The sequence below is a fragment of the Columba livia genome, chromosome 2 (genome assembly GCF_036013475.1).
Source record: "Columba livia isolate bColLiv1 breed racing homer chromosome 2, bColLiv1.pat.W.v2, whole genome shotgun sequence".
NCBI classification, from domain to species: domain Eukaryota; kingdom Metazoa; phylum Chordata; class Aves; order Columbiformes; family Columbidae; genus Columba; species Columba livia.
This window is the reverse complement of record NC_088603.1, coordinates 140,010,497-140,030,252: the sequence shown is the minus strand read 5'-3', so window position 1 is coordinate 140,030,252 and position 19,756 is coordinate 140,010,497. Positions and strand designations below refer to the sequence as shown.

General features: G+C 37.6%; 1 protein-coding gene across 1 annotated transcript; it reads left to right on the top strand.

The window, feature by feature from the left end:
- The first annotated feature begins 1,031 nt into the window (after window positions 1-1,031).
- FBXO43 (F-box protein 43) lies at window positions 1,032-9,725 on the top strand. Its single transcript, XM_005499414.3, has 7 exons — window positions 1,032-1,594; window positions 1,708-1,784; window positions 3,178-3,281; window positions 5,502-6,994; window positions 7,925-8,027; window positions 8,877-9,062; window positions 9,154-9,725. The coding sequence occupies exons 4-7, from the start codon at window positions 5,523-5,525 to the stop codon at window positions 9,400-9,402; spliced, it is 2,010 nt and encodes a 669-aa protein (XP_005499471.2). The 5' UTR covers window positions 1,032-1,594; window positions 1,708-1,784; window positions 3,178-3,281; window positions 5,502-5,522; the 3' UTR covers window positions 9,403-9,725.
- Window positions 9,726-19,756: the final 10,031 nt, after the last annotated feature.

The window sequence follows — 19,756 nt, the reverse complement described above, 5'->3', positions numbered from 1 at the left end:
TTTTGTTACTTTTTTGTTAAATCACAGTTTTTGTTTTGGTGCTGCTGTGAATTGCATTACATGTCACAACTACAACTTGTTACATTTCTTGGATATTTTTCATCCAAGTCACATAAGTCCACCCGGGTGACATAGACCAACTTGCCAAACCTCACACACAGGAATTAGGCTACTAGATATCGACGTTTCTTTCAAAAGCCTCTATTTTGCTTCTTTAAATGCAGATGCTGCTTTTGGAGTCACACGCGACGATTTTACATCTGACGTTCTGGTGGAGGGAGAAAAGCGGAAGAGTAAACAGGGAAAGAAACGGAAAATTTAGAGATAATCCAGCCTAAATATTATATCACGAGGCGAAGGAGAGTAAGACCCATCAGAAACAGAACACGACGCTGCTTGATTTGGCCATTCCTCTGTCCCTGCGTGGCAAGCGCCGGCTGCCCCGCCCGGGCGGCTGCTGCGGGGCCTGCCGGTTGCCCCCGCCGGCCCGCCGGTTCCCCGCTGCCCGCAGCTCCCCCGCGACTCGGAGCCAGCAGGTCCGTGAGGTGTGGGGCCCCTCGTTAGCCGTTCCGAGCTCCAGAGAAACAGACACCCAAGCATTCAGGGGCTTTTTTTTTAATATACAGATTAACTAAAACCACGGTTCGCCCAGGCATTTCCCACCCGGCTAACATTTAAAGGATATGCGACTTGACAAACGCTCTGTGACTGTTTTGTTCCTGGGCCGTCAGGTACGAATGTACTAATTAACTCGAATTAATTAGCACCCTCGTGACTCGAAATTAAAGATTGTGGTGTAGATAAGGTTCATCACCTATGGAAGCCTTTGGCTGGCCGTGATCGACCAGCGCCTCTGAAGCCGCCGCTCAAGCCCGGCGCCCCCCGGCAGGGAGCTGAGGGGGCTCTCGGGGAGGCGGGAAAGCCGCACCCTCACCAGGCACCTGAGAAAAGGCAGAGCAGGGGGAGGGACGGCGCAGGGGCGCTTTTCATGGTGGGCTGGGGGCGGTGGTGGCTCCCCCCGCGCAGGGTCGGAGTATAAAGTGTGAGGAGAAAGGCAAGCCTTGTCAGTATCTTCCCGTATTCCTGAGGAGCGGGCTCTCCCGTTTGGCGGAGCCGTTCTCAGGGTCCCGTCCCGCCGACGCCCTGCCCTCGCCCCAGGGCGGCGCCGCTCTCCCGAGGGCCGCAGGGGGCGGGGGAGCCTTTGCGGCATCGGTTGGTGAGGGCGGGTAGTTCAAACCCAAGCGAGGGAAAGCAGCGGCAGCCGCACGCGAGGAGCCGGTGTGGGTGGAGAGAAGCGAAGCGGTTCCTCACTAAGGGCAACGGGCCCTGGAGCCGGGCGGCGAGCTGCTGAGGCGGCAGGATCCCCGTTCTCTCTAGCCAGCCGGGGCGGGGGTGCCTCTCCCTCAGCCCTCCTCAGGGAGCTCCGCCGGCCGCTTCGGCTGTACTCGGTGGAAAGGGGACTCTGATTTCCGTGCCCAGCGATTTGCCAGATGAGGGGGTGAAGCTGTTGCTTTGCTCTTCTCCGGCATCCCAGGTGACTGAGAGACCCTCGGGTGCTGGTCCCTTGGTAGCCGTCTATAATCTTCACCACTGGGTAATTAGACGTTGCAGTGAACGCATACATAGACCAACTGAAAACCGTGTCTCAGCTGGGTAACGTTTATCTTGCATCTCTCTCTTTTATCTCCACATCCTTTCTCACTGTAGGTTGTCAGTAGGGCTAAGCAATTATTTGAATACAGCACCTTTGCTTTGGAAGATCTCGAGTTACTTCACAAATTAGGGTAAGTGACCCACACCTTACAGATAGGATTTAGCTACACTTTCTTCAATATTAGTAGCTTTGAAGGTATTAATGACTCTTCTGCTTTTTAGATCTGGGTGTTCGAAGAGCCAGAGTCTTCCAATAAAGTCAGTTTTACTATAAATATAATATCTGTTTAAATAACAGAGCAAATACTCGTGTCACCAAAACTTTGCCTTTATCTGTTTTGTTAACAGGGGTGACTGGTGACAAGCAAGGACAGAAAATGTCTTGTTTGAGGCATAAATGTTCAGTGTGTGTTGCTGGGGAATGTAAATTAGTATCAGGAACAGGCATGACTCCATTCCAGAACTCATATCTAAGTTACAGGCACCATATACATTGCCTTCTAGTAATCAGCATTTTTACCCTTTTAGGACACTTTGTAAGACTAAGCTTGTCAGAAATTATTCCTTGTCTAACTGTCTGAATCCTCTTCTTAATTTAGTTTTGGTCTCTGGATAGATGGTACTTTGTTCTGTGAACTGCTAGAAAGATTGCAGTTGAAGTGTAGATCAATTTGGGATCTACGAGATTAATAATAGGTATGAGAAATGTATAGAGCACAAGAATCTACACTTAACAGATATAGATTTTATTCCTTCCCCTGTAACTGACTTGCTGTGTGACCAGTTGTTGCTTCCCTGCACATTTGTTTTATGATATCTGAAACGAAGTTAACAACAGTTGCAGAAATTACTTCAAGATCCCCAAATGAGAAGGGCTTGATGTTATGTGTCAAATCTAGTGGATGAAACTTTTCTCCTGATAAAAAAGGAAGTGCTTATAAAACTCTAGACAAGTCATCAGAGGTTTTATTAGGCATCTCTTATGAATATAAGTAGCATCTCATTCTGAGAGATGTTCTGCACCTCTGAAAAGTTTTCCTTGTGTACCGTATTTGTAAAATGAGACCTTGTGTTAAATTAAGTCTTAATTTGTACAAGTAATACGTTTTGAACAAAAATAATGTGTATACAAAACTGAAGCATGCACTAGGAATTGCTGTAAAGACGTATAATGGACACTGTTCGCTCAGTGTCTGTATTGCAGTGACTCCCCTACAATGATTTGTAAATTGTGCTCTCAGTATCACTAGCGTAAGCTCACAGGCTCCTCCTGCTGGACGTTGGCGTATTTACATCATATTTTTGGCTTCTAGTCGGGTTTGGAAACTATTCTCATCTCCCCTACAACTGCAAAAAATTGTGTTTCTGTGATTTTGTTACTTCATAATTTTGCTTTAATTATTTTATACTGTAATATTTAAAATTTCTTCTACTCTCCGTTGTTCATAATATTAGATAATTTATCCCACGGAATGTCTGAGAATGAAACTGCAAATGTGGGCTTTCCTTTTGTTGTTTCTTCAGCATGCTGACTGAACATTAAGGTTCTAAACACGCAAGCTTGTGCACTTTTGTTCAACGTGTGATTAGTTTGACTCTGTTTAACAAAAACACTCATACTTTTAAAGGTAAGTGTGGGCATGGTGGTTTTGCTTTTTTTGTGGGTATTTTGTTTGTGGTTGTTTGTTTGTTTGTTTGTTTTTCTGGTGTGATTGAGATTTTGAATATCTGTCTCTAAATAGCATTCATAATTCAAATCTCCTGGCAACGTTCATTAACTAACTGCAGTTTACCAAAATTCAGCATTGAAAAGGAAATCCCTATTCTTTTTGTTGATTACACAAAGATAATGCTCTGTTGCTGCTACAGGTCTCTTACAGGTCTTCCTCCTTTTACAAAAAGAAGAGCTATGCTGATGTGGTCCTCTGCTTATAGCATGAGTAATCGACTTAGGAGCAGCAATGTACTACACAAAGACTCTTCACATCTTTTTCCTGTCTTCTGAAAGTTATTTTCTAGTTCATAACACAGCATTTTCAGCTTATTGCCTAAAATGCTGAAAAGTGATGCATATGAAACCCTAGATGCTGTTTGGAGTTAGTCCTGCACTGTCAAGGAAGTTTTTCCTGTAATAATGAGTTTAAAACTATACCCTCATGTTTCTTATTTGCGTTGTCATTTATTTCACCAAGTAAAAACAGGGAATGGGGAAAAAGCAGTGAGGGAAAACAAATGTGAAAGCAAGGTACTTGTAGAGAGAAAGGAACCAGGTCAGACTTCAGAGTTTGTAGTCCTATTGGAATTATTTTCACATACCTCTATTTCCTGGAAGAATTTTTCTAAATTATGTGGATGGATTTGTTTATTTTATATCTGACTGATTTTTATACTGATATTAACATGATTCTGTAGGCCTTTATGCCCAATTCTCACAGTCTGCTCTTTTGAACTTTTATATGTTTCTGTCTTCTCACAGCAGAAATCAAGAAGAGGCACTTTATATACTGCAATGATCTTATAAAGTGCCTTCAGTATGGGTCAAAAAACTCTAATTAAATGGCACACCACCATCAAAGAAGAGTTCTGTCACCCAGGCTATTTGGATTCCCACTGCTTGCATTTGGTGGCTTGGGGCTTGACTAAGTCAGGATTGTTGGGATATTAGCAATGTCTTAATATTTGGTGTTTAAGTTGCCTTTAAAGATTCTGTTCCGAAAACTCAATAACTATTTCCAGGCTTATGTTCCAAAATATCAGTTCTAGAGACCAGTAACATGCCCCAGTAAAAGGTGCTGATACAGACTTTGAAGTTCTTACAAAGTTGATGTGAACTACCATGGTTTCTGTGACATCAGACCTCATATGGGCACTATTTGTAATATCTTTTATACTATTACTATGTCTTGTGTGTAGAAAGCAGTGACCTATTGCCACTCTAGAAACAGAGTGGAGAATGGAGAAACTCTGCCATATATGAGTGGCAAAAAAGTAAGTCTATGTTCTTACATGTCTTACTTCAATGGGTGCATCAGCCACTTGTAACTTTTCTAGGAAAATATATAGTCACTCTTAAAAGCTTTTATACTTACTAAGTTTAAAAGAACCTTTCTATCTACATATATGGTAAGTCAATCTGTTTCTTTAAAGCTTCAGAACACTCAGTTTACCTACCAAGCAGAGTAAAAGCAGAGAGCATCTTTACAAAATAACATTGAATATTGCAGCAGATAAGAATGTACTGTTCACTTTGTCACTAGAGGTCAAATTTTATTCCTTCCAGGGACTGTAGGGATGTAAATTACAGGGAGACCTGTAGACTTGTGGCTTTATGATTAATCCTCTCCCTTTTTTAATGAGAAAATGCCTTTTGTCTAAATTCATATATTACCAGAGCTTCTGCTACTTATTGAGGACTGAGCTGTTAGTGGTTGGATGAACCAATAACATAGTGCAAATAAAAATCTTGGTCCTATTGGAATGAGAGGGAGTTTTGTCACTGATTTCGGCACAGATGAGACTCTAGTTGCTGTGTTGCTTATTTGAAGTTTTTTTCCTTGGATGAGGATTGGTGGATGAGGATTGGCAGATCAGTTGGCTAAATGGATGTATATTTTAATTTGCCTCACAGTATACTATGCATTTTAATCTCTCATCTAACCATGTACTTGATTGCAATTTATCTTTGTGTTCATGTATAAGCACTGTTTCTACTAAGACTAATTAAAATACTTTTGTCAAGGCTGCTAGCTTGACAGATGTACACAAGCCTTTTCTCACTAATCTGAGCGTGTTTTGGTGACTACTTTTATAATTTGTTTCAGAAATAACACTGGTATCTTAATTTACAGAGTCAAAGTACCAAGCAGAAGATGTCAGACAGTCGCCCAATAATGTTCAATGTGCTTAAAAGAAATAGATTAACACCTCCTGGCAGCAATTTTAAATACTCCAGTTTTAAAGACAGATGTTGTACTTCAGTATTTCTGGGCAGCCCATGCAATGAGTCAGTAAAAGATCCTGATGTAGAACACAAAGAAACAATGACTTTATCATTGCTACAAGAGCATTCTGAGCATATTAATCCAAATGTCTTCTTTCCTATGTCATCATCTATTGAAAATGAAATTAGTTCTATCTCATTATCAGAAAGAAGAGAAACAAGTAGAAGTGCAGATTTTTTTGAAACCCCTAAAGTGAGTAGAAAAGGGTCCTCACTACGCAGGAGGCTGCTTTTATCTAAGACTGTTCCAGCTGGCACCACTGTAGGATGTTGTGAAAGGCAAGACAGTTCTTCAGGAAGCATCAGGAAAAAAATATTCTCTTGTGTTTTAAGCTCTGAAGAAAAACTTTCACAAACTGCTTTGGTTTCTCCAAAAGATAGAAGTGACAAACCTCTGACAACTAGCATTTCAAAAATTGAGGACTCTAATCCTGATTGCCCAAAACGGAGACTTTCCTTTTCACAACAAAGGTCTTCTACACTAGATGAGTCCAAATGTAAGGACCCCTTATTACTAGAGCCAGAATGTTTATCTCCAATTCAGTGTAAGGATGTTACTGTTAGTAACACTAATGAATTAAATGGAGGTGTCCTTATGAGTGTTAGTGATGGGTTGCTTAGGACCCCTACCTGCAGTGTGTCACCTGAGGCCAATGAGGGTAAGTTCCTGACTTCTATCAACAATCTTGTAGAGAACTTTAACTTTGAAATACATGATACAGACTCTCCCCCTGCTAAGCTGGCAAATTACCCAGCTCTTTCAACACCTGAGGATAGTGGATATAATTCACTTCATTTGGACAAATCAGGAGACTCACTATCTGATCATGAGGGATCTTTCCCAGAGGTCTTCCAAAAATATAAAGAAGATTCCAAAATTCTGAATAGTAAAAGAAAGGCAAGAAAACTCGAACGAGTTAGAAGATTGTCCACTCTTCGGGAACAAGGCTCACAGTCAGAGACAGAAGATCGTTATGGCAGACCTTCTACTTCAGCATGTTTGTTAAAAAAAGAAAGAAACTTTGTCAGTGAAGACCATGCATTAGTTTTAGAAGAACAGTCTAGTGGGGACCTAGTTGTAAGTCACAAAGATCTCTCAAGAACTCCAGCTCTGAAACTAGTTCATGAAATTTGCTTGCAAAGACAAAGATCAGGGCAAAATCAAATACCAGAGAATACTGATGGAACAGAAATATTTGCATTGGAACATGTTCTTGCTGGACTCATTGGCAAGAAAATGGGCCTTGAAAAATTAGATATTTTAACAGAATTAAAATACAGAAATTTGAAACACGTTCTTGCTATAGTTTTAGATGCTTTGACAGTGGAAAGTCTATGCAGGTAAGTACTAGTGCTTTATTTTGCTTCTCCCTGCTCTGCCACCCCCCCTCCCTGCCAAGGTGAAAACATGTGTTTCTGCAAATAAATTAAAATAACTTCTGGAATAGCAGGTGTTGTCAATAGAATTAATTTGTTTCTGGGGAAATTTAAAAAATTGTCACCATTAACCAAGTGGCTCTTCCTATGTAGTTCTACAAATATATTATGTGGAAGAATTAAAAACCAAAAGAATTAAAAGCTGAACATAGGAATTAGTAAACTTAAAACTAAATCACAGTACTTATAAATTTAAAAAATTAAGCTTAGGAAGTAACTTCTTGTCAGAAGTTCCCCAATAATGCATAGTACTCAAAACACGTTTCTCTAGTGTTGTTGTTTTTTTTTTTTTTTTTTACTTGTGTATTTAATTACCTCAGTTATTTCTAAGCACAAAGATGCTCAAAGAATTTTGCTTCATGAGTAATGTTCTAGATTAGTCTTTAATCAATGGAAACTGTCACTCATTTTAAAAAAGTCAAGAGTGCCATGTGTGTTATTAGTTACTAAGGGAATGGGATAATAGAGGGAAGTATAAGGGCATGGATATTTTTAGACCACTTAACACACATATACGTGACTTTAGAAACAAACTTGGTAAGTGGCTTACGTGGAAGGAAGCAACTTATTTGATTTTTTAAGTCAAAGATGTGCTGTATTTATATTGCAATTGTTCTCTAGGTTCTTCTGTTATTCTATACAGTGGTGCATAAGAGTAAATGAGATGTGTTTCATAACAATATGGTTAACTCCTGAAGTATATAGCAGTAGTCTCTAAAATGACCAATAGCATATGAAATAATGCAAAAATCTTTAAAAGGTAGTCTTAGTATCATGACTTCTATACCACTTGGCAGTATGTGAAAGTGGATAATTTTTTTTCACTCATTCCAGCATTTGGAAAGTAAGCAAAAACTGGCGTGAAATCATTGTACAAGATAAAAATGCAGATAAGAGGAGAAAGCTGTACATAAAACACCTGAAAGAAGAAGCTGAGGTAAGGTTCATCTCAAAAGGTAATATTTTTTTCAAGTGTGAAAGAAGATGGGTTAGAGGAAAGATCTTGTAAAACTACAGAAAGTTAATTGATAGAGACAGTTCCAACATGAGTATGTGAAGGATTCTAACAGGAGAATGTAATAGCTTTTATTGCTTTTTCAGCTATCCACAGTTTGAGTACTAGTCTTTCCACTATGTGGTCCCCTCCCCTCCTTTCCCCCGCTCCCCTCCTTTCCTTTTCCCCCCCTCCCCTCCCTCCTTTCCCTCCTTCCTTTCTTTTCTTTCAATTTCACTCCAGTCTGCAGTGCAGTAGGACCCTCTCTAGACTACTTCCTAATTATTTTCAGGACTGCTTGTGGCTCAGCTTCTTTATGGGCTGCTTACGAACAACTGAAGGACATACAGAACTTTTTAAAGGGCTATCTAGAAAAACAGGCATATTAATAGCAGTATAACTTTTTTAGATCTTCTACGTGTGTATACACACACATTTCAGTGTAACCTTGCTTTAATTGTGACAAAACTTATGTTTGCTATTTCCAGGCTTGCTTGCATTGAGATGTGTCCTAATTCAAAAACATGAGGACCAGTAGAGAGTGCTAAAAGACAATTGGCTTTTTAGTCTGCTCATGGGACTTTGTTTTCAATGCTCCTGTTTCTTGTTTCCTTACTAAAAATAAATATTTAATGGGAAATACCCACACTATATGTAATTTCTTTTTCTAACTTGTTTTTGCAGAGGGGAAGAACCAGCTGCAAATCCCAAATGAAATAAACCCGATTTGTTTCCTCTTTCTGTTTTATCTTTTTTCTTTTCAATTCTTTTAATAATTATAACCTATAACAGGAACATTTATTGAAAGCTGAAGATGCTGCCACAAGACTTAATGTTCTCAATAGATCTGCTCTAAGGCCTGTTCAAGCTCAAGCCAGAACTCCTGTAGTACAAACATCAACTTCATATGCTGAACTTACACCCAGGAGATGCAGTTCTGTTCCCCATTCAACTAGTAGACAGAACGAATACATAAAAGTAGGTAGCTGAGAAGCTCTTTGCTTTCAAATTTTAGAAAGTTTTAATTTACAAGAACTAAGTAGCTGTCTTCTCCCTCTTCTTGCTACAGGTTGCTAAAACTCTGTTCACTGATGAAGCTCTAAAACCCTGCCCAAGATGTCAGTATCCTGCTAAATATCAATTGGTAAAGAAACGGGGACTATGTAGCAGAGAGGCATGTGGGTTTGAGTTCTGTATATTATGTTTGCATGCTTTCCATGGGTCAAAAGAATGTACTAGTTTATCTGCAAAACAGAATAACAAAAAAGATGCTCTTCCAGGAAGTGCCCAAAGCAAAAGAAATTTAAAGAGACTCTAAATTTGTCAGGCGTCTAAGTCCTTATATTAAATTCCTTTTCTCCTCCTCCTAAATTCTTAATCTTGTTCATATTCTTCCTAAATATATGCATTTTGAAAGTCTCATTCAATATGTTTTTGCTGACTTATCTTGATAACGTCTCATGTACATGTCTTAATCAATGTAGTATATTTTTGTTTTTGAAAAAAGTGAACATTTTAAAACATTTTATCTTGTTTTACCTGTTGTGTAGTAGCTAGGCACTTACTAACATCTTAAATCTTTTAATAAAGTATCTTAAATGTAGTCTTCAATATCTTAGATATCTTCAATATCTAGCTTAGAGCACCTCACATGTTTAAAAATGTGATTCTTGTCTTAATGACAAATTAAAATTATTTAAAAAAATCTTTTAAATGGGATTTATTTAATATTCACTTTAAGTTTCAGTAAATAGTTAAAAAATACATTTACCTAGGGCACATGCAAAAAATACTTGTACCCATATAAATGATGATACCTCAAAAGCAATGTATTAGTTGTCTGAATTTTACAACAGAATAATGTTTTTGTTGATCTCTTAGCCTCTGTAACGCAAGTCAATAGAACAGTAACTTCTAAATCAAGGTGATGCTGTGTGGATATTCTATTGCACTGTTTTTACAGAGTTTTTGTCTTTACCTGAAAACTTCAGGTGGTGTATATATTCACATATCTAAACAAGCTGTTGCATTACCCTTGTTGTTGTGAACTTCCCTTTATATTTAGTCTGACTTTACTTCACCTCCCAGATACTGGATCATCTTCTGCTTGAATTTGAGGGTTATCTACTGCTAGAAATCATCCCTTCTCTATCTGTAGGTTCAATTAAGGGAATTAATTGATTTTGCTCTTGAACTAAATATGCTGATCCTTTACAGAATAGAAATTAATTTGCCTTTCAGACCTTAAATGATTTTTGTTTTTTGCTTCTTGTGTTTGGGTTTAAAAAAAAAACAAACACCCACAAACAAACAACAAAACCAAACCCTCAAACTCCTTGCAATTGTAAACAGCTTGAAATACAGGTGACAGAAGTAGACACGTAGACACAGTATTTGTACTATGAAGATATAATATCAATTTACTTCTCCAAATGATATTTTCCTAATTTTCCTTTCAAAGACTTAATTTGTCACAAGCATCATGCAGAACATTTGTAGTCAGGTGGTGTTTCTTCCCCACTCACCCTCTGATTTTGTCCTGTGTGTTTTATTTTTATTTGTGATGTTGTAATTCTACTGTGTGTATTTGTAGGCAAGGCTTATCACTGAGCTATTTTTAAAGTAGTCTGATTTTTTAAAAAATGATAAATAATTTTAAAAGCTAAGAAATAAGCTCTGTATTTGCCTCTATTAATATTTATTACCATATCTCTTTATTTTTACTGTCTGAAAATTACAAGTAACAACTGAGTTGTGGTTCCCTTCTCTCTCTCCAACCCCCGCCCCGTAATCTGTGGATGTTTAAGACAAATGGACCACAATAATTCACTTCAGGATGTTTAAGAAACATTACTTCCTATTTCTCATCTCCAACTGGTTTGGTTAATATTTTTAGCATACTTGTGCCACGTAGCATTTGGAAAGAGAAGGAACAACATGCTTAGTAAAATGCCATAGAAAGTTTAGTGCTAACTTTATTAACCAAACATGGTATCATTAAAGAAGGGATAAACCTGATACATAATCCAGAAAAATAATGTTTATTGCATGAATAAAATTATCAACACTTTAATTACACAGTTATTTGTGTTTGCCAAGCCATTGCATTATTCTTGCCTGGGGTTTGGCTGGTAGAACTTGAACTGGAAGACTGACTTTATATAGAATCTGTTTTGAGGGAAGAACTGAGGGGAAGGATTTTAGGACAAGCTAGGAAATATAGAGGTATGTGTGTATATAGTTTTGGTTTAGGAAGAATGGCAGATCATTACAGAGGAGGAAACTGCAATTAGGAAAATTGCTAAAGTATTTGATTTGTTTAATATTTGCATTTCCCTACTTGTTTAGAACTTAGTTCAGAGAACTATCTGATTGGTTCTTCTATTCTTAGGTATAAAATAACTATACATTTTTAGAGATATTTAATAGTTTCTGTTAAAGGTTAAATTCACATGATTAAGAACTTTCTAGGAAGGAAGTTATATTACACAAGAATCTGAAAGCACTTAGTTCATAATTTTATAATAATTTCATTTGGATTAGTTTTGTTTCTTATAATTGAACTATCAAATAGGGGATATTAGTAACTGCAATATAGAATAAGTACAGCATGTCAGTGTGTCAGACTGCCATTGGCATCAGTGCATTCTACCTCTGCTGAATACCAATGTACTTCACATCTCAAATATATATATATATATATATATATATATATATATGTGAATATATATATAAAACTTTAATTGTATTCTTGAGATTGATGGGAGAATTACGACAGTCAGAGGATTTAGCTCGCTTTCTGATGTGTGGTATTGCAGTCCAGTCCAGAAATACATGAGGCACAAGCCTTTTTTTTTTTAAAAAAACTTTCTCAATAGTTCTGAAAGTATTTCTGAAACAGGTGCACCTTTGGATGGAAAACCATATAGGAGCTCAGTTTAAGAATCAGTTAAGTATCCTTTCCATTTGAGGAAAAAATTCTGGTAAGACATGTGTGACCTTATTCAAAGGTTTGTGCTTGCTAATATCTGAATAATTCAGAGAGAATAATTTTAGTAGATTTTTTTTCTGATACAGGCATTATTTGTTTTTAAAGGTCATATATTTGACATCTACAGCATCCATCCAACAAGGAGTAGCTTGAGAGGAGGAAAATACTTGAAACCTACTCTACAATTTTAAATTTTCCCCCCTGTTTCGACATGTTTAAAACTTCATATTTTTTTTCCTTCTAAATCTGCCTCACAAAAATATCTTATTGAATCAAATGTCTCTTGTTCAGTTTTGTGTATCACAAATTTAACTATGCTCTGGTGTTCAGGTGAAATGAGTTCTCTGCTGTTGCCCACTGCTACACCAGAGTTGAGGTGATGTAAGAAGGCCATGGCTAATGCTTCTCTCTGACAGTGATATTTTTATTTTTATAAAACCAGATTTATTCCTTGACATAAGGGAGAAATAAAACAGTGATATACTTAATGTATGGGGAAAGGATAACCACAGCATACTTTGTGTTCTATTAGATGTTATCTAATAGCTTCTAATAGTTTGGGTAAAAGGAATAAATTATTTAATGATATCTGATTGCATTATTGACAGAAATGAAGTCTTTGGTGTAGGAGAGTGGAAGTAACTTTTTTTGCGTCCCCCTTAGTATGTTCTTTTCTGTGTACTGCATCCCTCAATTAGTGTCCATCAGATATCACTAAGCTATGTGAGTCTGGACTTGAATGAAACGGTAAAGGAGAACATAGGTTACTACTTTGTAAAAGCAAAGACAAAACCCAATCCAAACCAAAATAAGAAAACCCCACAACCCAAACTAAAACAAAAACCCAAACAAAAATCAGTCTGAGTGTCAGGGAGTGTAGGTATTAATGTCTAGTATCTTTCTTTTTCAACTAGGCTGAACTAATTTTCAGACATCTAAGGGCAGGTACTAACACTTGTAGCTAGCACAAAGATGATGGATGGAAAAGTGGTCCTGGGGTAGAAATTACAATGGTCAAGACTTTTCTAGAATGTTCTATCCATGATTACTCTCCAGCTCAGGAGTGTTTCTTACAATTTACAACAGATTGTTGGAAAGGGAGGAGTGAATCGTCTTTCACTCTGGAAGATGGAGATAATGAAATTAATTTTAATGTTCAGGATAATATTTGGCTTATTTGTTGCTGAAAACCTTATCTTTGCAATCCTTATTTCCCTTTAGACAGGCATGATCTATAGCGGGAGGAGTAATATTGCCTACAAAGCATGCTCAGGGAATGAATTTAGATTCCTGAAGGTGAAGTTTTGAGCCAGAGCTGTGGGTTTAAATTCTAAAAAAGAATTCTTAAATGTAACCTTTTGCTGCTGACAGATGTTACTGCAAGGATTGTACTTCATAAATCTTTTATTTGGAGCAGGAACCATAAACATCAAGTGGTCTGTGAGAAGGAAATTTAAATTACTTAAGTTTGATTGTTCTTTCCTTGGTGACAAGTATGGAAGAGCTTAGGCAAAAAATCATTATAAATCTTTTGAATTGTTTATAGGATAATGTTAGTATGTTTGGTCACTAACTAGATAAAATGATTAAATAATTTTTTGTCATATTACAGAGCTCATCAATATCTGTCAGATTATTCTCCTATTCCATATCCTGGTTATTCATTAGTACTCCTTAAGCAATTTAGGTTAATTTTAATAGAAAAAGTAATGCCTTTTCTTTGTTTTCATAGGCACATGAAGAAATACAGGAGTCACAGATTAGAAAGGGACTCCTGGAGTCTAGTGCCAGCTCTTATGTCAACTCATCAAGTTCTGTCTTGAAACTGGATAGAATATTGTCTCATGATCTTTGACCTATTCCAGATTGCTCTACTATTCAGTTAACCAGTTGCCTTCTTTTTTCCCCCAGCATTGCTGTTAAAATAGCTGTTCTATGCATCTGTTCTTCCCCTTAGAGTTTTTTCCCCAACATTATGACGGCATAGCATTAGTACCCACTCACTCTTTATTTCATTGACAAAAAAACTCTGAACTTAGTCTCATATCTTAGGTTCAATCTCTGTTTCATGGATTGTCTTAATTACTCTTCACTGCTTCCATTGGCATCTGTTCTTTGAATCTATGCAACCAGTATTACAGATTAAACCTCCAAGACTTTGAATAGTAACAGGGCTTTACTTTCTCTAGGAGAAATACTTTGACCCATGCATTATAAGATTAGCATTTCTTTTGTCTCCTGCACACTCACTGTTTTGTCACTAGGTGTAGTACTGTCATGTTTTTCTCTCACTAATTTTGAAAATATCCCAGAATTTTCACCTGAATTCTTAAAGAACCGTAAGTAAATAACCTCATACTTTGTACTACTAAGCTTCAGGCATTTTTTTCTTCTCTACTTCAGTCTCACGGTGATTTAATATTTGGTGTGATAATATTTTTGTAAGTGCATATTTGTTGTCTGTAGTGAACCTTATAGGATTTTTTGATGTAAAACTTGTAGCAGATTCTGTTATCACTTGTCAGATGCCCCAACAAAAGCTGACAGCTGAATGCTGTGTTTATTTTTAGTTAAACAAAAACAAAGCCTGCTTTTACTTTGACTTCCTGAGCTCTGATTAGTTGAAATTCTCATTACAAAAAGACTTTTTTTTTTCTTCTTAACTTTGCCAAGCCTCTGTACAGCGTTAGAACCTGCCCAAACTTGTCAGAAGCCTAAATGCTAGTAAGGCCTCATTGAGCTGGGTGCTAATGGCTGAGTAGTAATGAAACCGCCTCTTCAGCTAAAAATATTATGTCATTGTGTTCTAAACGAACTCATAAAAACTGATGGTGAATACTAGGAGCTTCATATAAAAATAGATCTCTGACTTGGAGACTGGAGTTCATGTGTTAAAAACCCCTCTAATTTTTCCCCTCTGCATTCTAAAACCTGTTCTGAAAACAGTTCTGCAAGGGTTGTTGTACTTAGTTCTGTAGGCCCCTTCAATCTCTGGCAAATGGGATGTGGAAACTGTGCCTGTACTTCAGCTGCTTCTTCTCAGTCCTGAATCCTAGTAAAAAACATATTTCTGTAAGCTGATTAAACTTAGACATTGTGTCATTACTAGAACCAGCTGAAGTAGTAGGAGGACAGTAACTTCTGGCAAAAGAGGGACAACTATCTGGGAAGTAATGACACCCTAGATAAATAAAGTAACACTTGTTAAAGTCATCATTTGGAGCTGCAAGGTTATTGCAGAATTAGTCAGCAGTTGTGCAGTGGTCTTCTACTTTAGCAAAAATGTTAATTATCATCCTAAACTGCTGTTGCCTAAATGTAGGACTTCTATCTCATGTTCAATGAGTGGACACTAAAATTCCCTAAGTACTGAATTTTGTGTAATACATTACTTGAAGCCTGAAGAACACATCTCCTGGAAATGCCTTGTTCTGCCTGGACTCCGTAGCTCAGTATCCAGCCTATATAGACCATTGGGATCCAAAATTAAGTTTTCTTCTGGTGTGAATCACATTTTCCTGGTCCACATTTTGATAGATGTTACGCAGATTGTGGTGATAGAAATACAGCTGGATTTTAAACATGAGTTTTCATTGTGTTGATAACATTCTCCTGTCTTTGGAGAGATTTTGTACTGAAAAACTCCCACAAAACACTGGAATTTCAGGTTCGATTTTCCTTTGTTTCCCATTAGGTACTCTGTTGTGGTGTACAAAACCTATTATTGGGACACAGTTATTCTCCAGCCTTGCTGTTGGAAGTATTTCTGTCAATAAATGGGTCCTTTTTCCTGCTTCAAATAGAAATGCTCACTGGTGTACTAAGTTCCCATTCTGGACTTTTTCCTTCGTTTAACCAATTGTCATAGACTAGTCTAGGGAGAATATTATACAATACAGAATGGAGAACAAGAAAACAAACTAATTCTTGAAATGCTTTGGTCAATTAGCTAACTTAAATGTGAAACTATCTTAATAGTTGAACTGCTTTTCTCACTGAAAATAGTCCTAGATTTCAAATGCATATATTCTGTTGCTAAAAATAATTTATCACAAGGGGGCACCAAAGATTCTTCTTACAGAACTTTAGCTATTTTTCTCCTTGCTTTAACCCTTACATCCTAACTCAACATCACAAGTGCAAAATGTTTTGAATAGCTTAAAGCAAGTGTGTCTGTAATTCCTACCCCCAGGAGCTGCATACCAAAATCTTCAAGAGAAGAGTGGCATCCTGGGAAGCAATTCAGATGGTATTACTTCTCCTGAGCCTCCTTTATGGGGTGAAGCTGTGCTGGGCACACAGCCAGGTCCTACTGCAACCAGGCAAGATCGTAGAATCATAGATTGGCCTAAACAGCGCCTGCTGGCCCAGTTCCTCTCTCAGCTATGGGCCTGAATCATCTGGCAGTCTCCATGCCAGCCTGGTGTTGGCTACAAAATGCAGGTTTCTCATGGAAGAGTTGAAGTATTTTGAGAATTGATAGTTTCAGGAGCTGCATGCTCTGAATTTAATTTCCCAATGACAGGAAATGTATATGATAATAAAATCCAATCTAGTTTTATGAAGTATGGATAATCTACAAGTGCCTCCTCTATCAGGTTTTAAGTGATCGCAGAAAAAAAAATCTTATCATATGCATTCTATTCATACTTAATTGATGTTCTGATTGCTTTAGTGAGCAACAAAGGGAAAATACTAACTTTATAAACTCAAAATTGGGAAGGGGATAAGTATTTCCACGTAAGATATTTTAAACAATATCAGAATAGCAGCATTTTTTTAGTTTTAGTCTGTTAAATGAAAACTGGGTGAGAATGTGGGAACTTAATGTTTTTTATTCTTTAACTAGGTAGTTCTGGAGTCCAGGAGTGAAACAGGTAGGAAATTAGAATACAAAATAAAGCTGTAATTTGGTATGATTTTCTAAAGCATTACTGAGATCTTACGGAGCATCTATTAGTTATGGATTCTTAGACCATTCTTAACACTTCCTGGTTTTGGTTTGTTTGTGTTCTCCTCCCTCCCTTCCCCCCGCCCCCTTGTTTTTTAGATGGATCAGTCTCTCAGTCTGCTTCACTATACAGCTACACAAGCAGCCATGGCAGTATAACACAAAAAGGTGGGAACTGATGGTCAGTGGGATGTACTGTCTCAAACATCATTGCTGCTATTCCCAGGCTTGACGCATCAATAATATCCTGCATCAATATCCTAGTTCTTGGCTGGGGAATCCTGGGTTTGGGGACTGTTTTTGACATTTGTTCCATTGTAAGAGCAGGACTGGAACGATGTGCATGCATTTCATGTTTCTTGTTGGGTATATGCCACCTACTGCCAGGAGATAAACTTGTCAAAGGACATAGTTGATACTGTTGGTGTATGTTATTCCTATCCACTGAACCTTCTTCATATGCCTCTAGTTGGCCCCTCAGTTGGCTAGAACACGTTAAGCCAAGATCAAGTAACTGACCTGACTCAAATCAAGGTACAAGTAGACCCTGCCTCCCACCCCACCAAAAAAAAAAGCAATTGTAATAAAATTTGCTTGCACAACTAAAAGAAAGAAGTGGTGGTAAATTTGCAAAGCTTAAAGTAGCACAGCCAAAATGTATTACAAAATATGACTCCAGTTTATCTACATGAAAAACAGAGAACAGACAGTAACAATGTGCTCTTTTGTACACAGTTCCAACATTTATGACACACCTCTGATAGTGAAATCTCTGTGAGAAAAAACTGTCAGTTTCTTCTGATACGTATCTTATGGTTCAGCTGAAAGCTATACTATGTTAACTGTAGTAGGGCTGCTAGCAACACTCTCTCTCTGCCTTGCTGTAAACTTATGCACCATGCCATTTAAAAAACAGTCTTGCATTGTCGTTTGATTCCTGATTTTCATATTGTCTTCTCAGAATGACTTTATTTCTAATACACTTCTTCGAACTACCACAATCCTGCTAAATACTTTATTCAATTGTCTTAATGCTCCTTTCCAAAATTAGAAAAGATAGCGTGATATTGTCCTAAGGTTCTAGCAGTTGCTTCTTAAGACATTAATACAAATTTTTGAAGGGATCAGATGACTGCAGGTATGAAGTAGGTAACCAACCTGTATGAGATAGTAATTTGTGATACGCATTAGTATGCTATGTGGTCCTTCCAAATTCTGATTCACTTTCTGGGTATGCCTCTGTATTCCCTTTATCTTCTCCCAAACCCATACTAAGCAAAAGGAAATTAAACTTTAAATAAAGCCTTAAAACTTGATAAAACACTTCTAACTTTTCCTGGTTAGAATAAGATTGTTACAGGAATCCTTGGTCCATTGGTGATGTGGACAAGTTAAGGAGTATTCTCCAGTGACAATCCAAATAGAGACTTCTGTAAAGGACAAGCTCTTCAATCTTGCCCTTCCCTCTAACAGTTCCCTTCACTAGTAAAAGGTTTCTAATGTTGATAGACCAAAGCTATGTTGTATCTCTTCCCTTACTATTTAGCCCTTCCTTTTTTCTTTCTAAGCACTTTCTTGTTTTCCTCTTCAGGATTTCTTTTTTTTCTTTCAGAATTCTTTTCTGTCGTCTTATTTGTAATAACTCTTTTCCTGAGTGTCCGCATTAACTTTTTCTGACAGCCACAGAACTAACAGGTTCAACACACAGAGGCTGTACCACCACAACAGGCAGATTGTCATTTTGCTAACAGAAGAATTTAAGGCATTTAAGGGCCAGCTGTCTGATGATCAGTTTGTGATTTCCTCTCAGGATCTGACTCCCATTTTGGCAGTTCTGCAGTCAATATTTAAACAGGTTTCCTAGCACCTGTTTCCAGGTTATGAGATTTTAGCTTTTACATCTGAAAGCAGCAATGTATGTGGCAGCCATCCAAAGAAGGAGGAGTATTTACGTTTAACCACAGTTGGATTTCTGTGAAGATATTCAGGTATTAAAGATATCCCATGATGAAATGCCCACCTATATGTGAGATGGGGAGTTTCTATTGAAAATCGATGGGAAACAGTTCCACAGCTGTCCTTGGAGATCCCTCTAGATGCCTATCTGAACTTATTTTAGTAGTATTTGTTACTTTTTGAACAAGTAATTAATTATGGGAATATTAATGATTTTACTGTGACCACTGCCAGGAATCAAACTCAGGTTAGCACCTAAAAACACAAGCGTGCATATGGATTTAATAAAGCAATCCAATTTATGTCTTTATTTGAGCAAGTTGCAAGGAGGACATTTGTTCAGCCAGCAAGCTGGCATAGCTTACATGCTTGTTTCTGTGAATGTGAAGTTGTCTCAGCAGTTTTGATCTGATTTGCCTGGGTGACGCTTTGAAACACTTTCCCTGGTAAATGTTTGAAAGCATACATTTCTGAGAAGTCTGGAGGAAGGTACAATGACAGATTGAAGTCCTGACTGAAAGTTCACCTCTCCAAATGGTTCTTCAGTAATGAGCAGAGGAGGGAGATACCAACAAGGATGGAGAGGACCAATTTACATTTTCCTCCTCTTTCTCTTCCTTTGCAGATCTCTGCTAGATCACCACTTTCTCAAAATGCTAATAGTTTGAAACCTACTTGTAGTCTTTTTACTTATTTTTTTTTGGTCTAGAATTTTACTGGCATCACCTTTTCCAAAACTTATTTTCCATCCTGTCCAGCCATTCATCTTTTTTT

Excerpts from the sequence above, each read along its gene's own strand:
- FBXO43 (XM_005499414.3), top strand. The coding sequence starts at position 5,523 with ATGTCAGACAGTCGCCCAATAATGTTCAATGTGCTTAAAAGAAATAGA. Across the intron at positions 8,028-8,876 it reads ACCTGAAAGAAGAAGCTGAG|GAACATTTATTGAAAGCTGA; the intron begins GTAAGGTTCATC and ends AACCTATAACAG. Across the intron at positions 9,063-9,153 it reads GACAGAACGAATACATAAAA|GTTGCTAAAACTCTGTTCAC; the intron begins GTAGGTAGCTGA and ends TTCTTGCTACAG.